The following is a 5583-nucleotide window of genomic DNA, read 5'->3' on the forward strand; positions in this document are numbered from 1 at the left end:
TTTTTTTGGGGGGCAAAAAATAATTTTGTCATGTAATTTTTTTTTTCCCATAGACAAATACTTAAAAAAATCACAGATCTCTACATTTTTTCTTTTTTTCATCGGTAATTTTTATTGATTTTTCAAAATTACACATGAAACCAGAAAGGTGGTGGTGTAGTTCCAGTAGAGGGGAGAAAGAAACAAGGCTGATGTACTTAGAAGTGCAAAATTGTACAAAACAGATCAAGCAAAAAGAAGAATAAACATTACAGTATGTCGTATCAAAATACATTGGCATAGTATTTACTATCCATCAATGGTTTCCACATTTTTTGAATAATGCATGCTTGGAGATCATATGTGAGTACATTTCTTCCATATCAAATTCACATATTTGTTATATCTACAACTTCTGAGGGGTTGGGTGCCAAGGTATTAGTTTAGTGCTTAGCTTATCACTGTTTTTGCCACCACTAAAATATGCAATACAACAGAACTTAGACTGTGATGGAAGCTATCTATGCCCAAGTGTAGGATTGTGAGAGCAGGGTTAGGGTTAGTTCATACACCTGTGGTCTATGAAAGGATGGAGAAAATGTTCCTCCAAAAGCTAGTGAGGTTTTTGCATGACCAAAAATGTGAATGAGATTGCCCACTTGTCTGCACCTCCTCCAACATAGAGGAGAGAAAATTTCGACAATTGGAACGATGGTAGGTAACATCAAGTGAGCAGCTTTTGTGATTGTTCCCAGTGGGCTACACATTGTGAGTAGTTGCAGCAAATGGTCGTTGTCCATTGGAAAAGATGTGTGGAGATCATCTTCCCACTTAAGCATGGGGGGGGGGTCTTTAGAGAGGATCAGTTTATGTTGAAAGGAATTGTAAAAGAGGGAAATTCCCTTTTGAGTATGAGATAGAACAGTTTTCTACTTTGATCAGTGTTATTTAACCGCTTGCCGACCGCCCCACGCAGATTTACTTTGGCGGGGAGATTTACGTGATTATGTGCACACGGTTTCGGGGGCTTGCGCGAGAGCACTGTCGGAGCTGCGCTCCCCCTGTGATTAAACACAGCGGGAGCACGACCACGGGAGGAGCGGGCTCGATCGCCGCCGGCCTCCCGTGATCTTCGGCTACAATGACATAAGACCCACCTTCTTATGTAAACAAAGCAGGCTGGTCTTCTGTCAGACAGGCAGGGTAAGATCGTGTGATTCAGCTAAGCTAAACTGAATCACGGATCTCTCCCTGCCTCTGTCCAACCCATACCCCCCCACACAGTCAGTGAGCACTATGAGGCATACACTTAACCCCTTTGATCACCCCCAGTGTTAACCCCTTCCCTGCCAGTGTCATTTATACAGTAACAGTGCATATTATTTAGCACTGATTACTGTAGTAATGTCACTGGTCCCCAAAAAGTGTCAAAAATGTCAGTTAAGTGTCCGATCTGTCCTCCGCAATGTTGCAGTCCTATAATAAGGCTTACCTGTAGGTACAATTCATATCTCCTAACCCTGCACGGTTTAGGAGATATTCAACCTGCATGCAGCCGCTGACGTCAGACCTTCAGAGCTCCTTGCCGGATCTTGCCGGGAGTGACGTCATCGCGGCTCTGGCCACTCACAGCACCGGAGCCGCCGAACCAGGAAGAGATGCCGAGGGAGCATGTCAGCTCCCTCAGCGTTGTCCAGACGACCGTGCCCGGGCTTCGTTCTAAGGTAAGTATTTCATAATGAGCTAGTATGCGATGCATTCTAGCTCATTATGCCTTTCTCCTGCAGGGTTTGTTTTTTTTTCTGAGCATACAACTGCTTCAACTATCTGGTGCTTCTGTTTATTGGGTTGATTTTTTTTTTTTTTTGTAAATTTAGGTGGGTATTTATCTTCTGAAAACACACAGAAAAATGCTGCTGCTGTTGTATTGAAATAATAAAGAATTGGCATATGAAAAAATACATGCTGTAATCATAAAAATAAATACATAAAATAGATAACTGTGAAAGTGTGAGGCCCTGCCATCGTGAGAGTTTAGTAAGTTGGTGTAGATCTGACACAGGACTCTCAAAAATCCAGTTTGAGAAGCTCTAGCAGGTGGTTTGTGAGCAGAAAAAAAACTGCGTCTTAAAGAATTAGTTAAATTTTTGTAACATGTTACATGCTACACCCATATTCAGGAAGTAACATGTAAGTTGTTACAAATGCACCAGCTCCCCCACCCCCCGAGTCCCTGTTTCAACAGCGAGCAGGGGATCTTCTTCCCCCACCCCCTGTCAGAATTTAAAAAAAAAAGCTGCAGTGTAGGGCTCCGCCCGCCTGGCCACGTCATCCATTCACAGTGTTCTGTGCATGGGAAAACTGCAAGTCCTGACAGCCTTTGCAGCTGTGTGCTTCTCGTTCTCAATCAATGCTGTTGATCGCTATAGGTAGTTCATTGAGATTCCTGTCATTTGGTAACTGCCTACCCGTATCCGAGGTACGGACAGACAGCTACACAAACAGGTTTGCAGGACCATGCCATTACACCCACGATCTGCTGATTATGGGTGCATGAACAGCTCCCTAACAAATAAAATAATAAAAGCATATTTGATTTCCTGATTTTTTGGAAAAGTGAACTTATCCTGCAAGATTGCTTTGGATTTGTTATCTCCAGATCAGGGCCTGAAGTCTGAAGGTTCTGAAGTGCTTTGGGAGGGAAGAAACCTTCAGTCCTGTGTCCAGGCTTTGCTAGATACCTGCAGCCAGGTGGGCAGGGTCTTTATAAGCCAGGTATGAGAGTAGCTGCCATTCGGAGACATTGCCTTTATTTGGAGATAGCGGTGTGCTCCAGCCAGAAGGGGTGACGTTCTCAGGAGACAAGACCCTATATTGAGGGGGCTTCTTACCCATAGGACTGGGTGAGTCAGGACAGCTACGTGGGTCCGGAGAGACTGAGAAAGCTGAGGTGACTAGCAAGTCCACAGAGGGAGCTGGAGATAGTCTTGTGTTCCTGAGAGGTGGGAGAGCCCAGGGATCCAGAGAGAACCCTATCCAGAGGCCAGGAGTTTGACCCATGCAGTGAGTGGCTGCAAGCATAGACTGAGTGAGCCTGAGGAGCTCATGGTCTGGGATACCGAAGTGAACAGCAGTGCTGCTGAAAGGAGAGCCATGTGGCTCAGCATTTTCATTAATTGTATTTCTGGAGAAGAACCCTTGCCTGGGAAACCTTATGTTATAAGGACTTTCTTTTTGCTTTTTAATAAAAGTGGGTCGCCGAGCCCTTAAAGCGGAGTTCCGGCCACATACACATTTTTTGCCTAAAAATAGCCCCCTAATCCTAAGCTATCCCCAATTACCCTAACACTAACCCCACATTACAGGTCATTACAGTTATAGAATAAAGATAAAATCTTACCTTTAAAATTGATTGCAGAGCGCAGCCTTCTCCGGTGTGGGCATCTGAAGCCGTAGTGTCCCCCGCTGTGTCCTTCTTCCGGGTTCCTGGCTACCCAGAATTCCGATCGCAATCTCGCGCATGCGCTGTAGATTGCGATCGGCAATCAGAGTAGCAGCCGGGGCCGTTCCCATTGCATCCTGGGATTGATGACGCTCATCTCCCAGGATGCAATGCAAAGGAGGAAGTGATGTCGGGGGCCGCGGTCACACAAGGAGGAAGTGGAAGGAAGGTAAGTTTATTTTCATTAAAAACAAGGTAAGTGAAAAAAATATTAACTATCCAAATCTTTTTCAGGTTTTTTTATGCTAACTGATGCTGCAAAGTTTATTTTTAGGGTGGAACTCCGCTTTAACTATAGTTGCTGTCTGAAATGAACTCACTTTACAAATGCATATAGCATGAAAGCAAACAATTCTCATATCAAAGCACATACATAATAGGGCATTCCTATTATTGGAATTATTGTTGTGCTAGTTTATAGCACTGATGTCTCAGAGAAGTGTTAGATGAACTCAGCACACCAAAGTTTACACTAACACTGAGATTTCAATCTCCTAACTATCAAATGTTGGGTGCAATGAAGGTTCTTATGTTCAGTATAATATGACACAGCACTACATTTTTAGGACAATTTTATACTTTACAATGCTTGCTCTCCATTTATGACCCAGCTCATCGTAAGTTGACTATCTGTCCTAACCTTACGTAATATAGAAAATTCTGCTTCTCTTACCTGGGTGTAACCATACAGGTTCAGCAGCTGTGCCATTTGTAGAGTGGTGTCAGAATTGAGATCTCCAATGAAACCAGCCAGGGCCCCCCGCTCCATACAGGAATAATTTGGAGCTTCCTTTGTATGTCCAGACAATATCTGTAGAACATCTTTTATAGCTTTATTCACATGTCCACAAGAATCATACACATGATATCCCAGAGTCACATTGGGTAGAATATCTGGACTTCTGTTTATCTCATCAATAGCAAATATAAAAGCCAGGAGATGTCTGTATTCTCTGTGGTAAACCCTGCAGAAAATGTATAGGTTTGCATTGGTCTACAATACAAAGGTTAAAGCAGAAATTCACTAAGACAAAATATATAGCACATTCCAACTGTATCAGTGTAGGTCTAGGTGGGATTGGTGGCCCTGTACGTTGCTCTGTGAGTCACTTTCACTTATGCCTCGTTTCCACTGAACGGAATGGTTCGGATCGGGACAGATAGGAAGGGTGATAATGGTCCGGTCTATTCAGTTGAGCGTACACCAAATGCCTAGCGTGGCGTCACACTAGTGTGACAACAGACGTGACGCTACAAACAACAACAACAACAACAACAATGGAGGTCATCCAGCAGCTCGTCTTTGCTCTACTTGGCTTTTGGTTCTTAGTAATCAAAATACATGCCACACAGTGTGAGAGAAGGTTACGAGCGGCAAAGCGAAACACAGCAGAAAAGAGAAGAAAACTTTTGGCTTGGGTCTTGAGTCAGGAGGAGAAGTACACCTTTGTGCGGCAAAGACAAAGACAGCAGCGTTATAGGGTAAGCAACATTATGCCAATTGTCATTTATTTCTACCCGTATTAAAAAGTAAAATAATACAGAATATGACAAAATCTAATATAAGATGGGAAGGATATACAGTACATATTTAACAACATACATGTTGCACACGTATGTAAACATGCACATTTGAAGTAGTAAATCTAATGCATAACTAATCATTAGTAGTATAATGAGTATTTATGTATAAGGTGTAATACTTCAAATGTGCATGTTTACATACGTTTGCAACATGTATGTTGTTAAATACATAATGTACTGTATATCCTTCCCATCTTATATTAGATCTTTGCAGATTCTGTATTTTTTTATTTATGTATAAGGTGTAATACTTGCAATGTGTACTCATTGCTCACTTTTATACATGATGCTATCTGGCCATGTAAAATATAGTATGTAGTATTAATATTTTTTATTATTTGTGATATGGTAACATCTGTGTTTTCTTCTTTTAAAGATGCTTCTCCTTTTGTCAAAGCAGCGCCGCCGATCAGTCATTTGGGCTCTCCCCCGCGCCAATGAGTGGTGGGATGTGACCGTCCTAGGATTCACACACACACAGTGGGTGCACAATTTCCGAATGTCGGAGGAAACCTTTT

The 5583-nt window shown here is 42.6% G+C and overlaps 1 protein-coding gene across 1 annotated transcript in view; it reads right to left on the reverse strand.

The window, feature by feature from the left end:
- LOC309566726 (vomeronasal type-2 receptor 26-like) overlaps positions 1-5146 on the reverse strand; it is a gene marked incomplete at both ends in the record, with an annotated part of 233960 nt that extends 228814 nt beyond the window's left edge. The window contains 2 exons of the mRNA XM_082271995.1: positions 4155-4446; positions 5112-5146. Of these exons, the coding sequence (XP_082128121.1) occupies positions 4155-4446; positions 5112-5146 (327 nt within the window). The remainder of the gene's footprint in view (positions 1-4154; positions 4447-5111) is intronic.
- Between the last annotated feature and the right edge of the window lie 437 nt (positions 5147-5583).

Source organism: Pelophylax lessonae (genome assembly GCF_965119305.1).
Source record: "Pelophylax lessonae genome assembly, chromosome: 1".
In the NCBI taxonomy this organism is placed as follows: domain Eukaryota; kingdom Metazoa; phylum Chordata; class Amphibia; order Anura; family Ranidae; genus Pelophylax; species Pelophylax lessonae.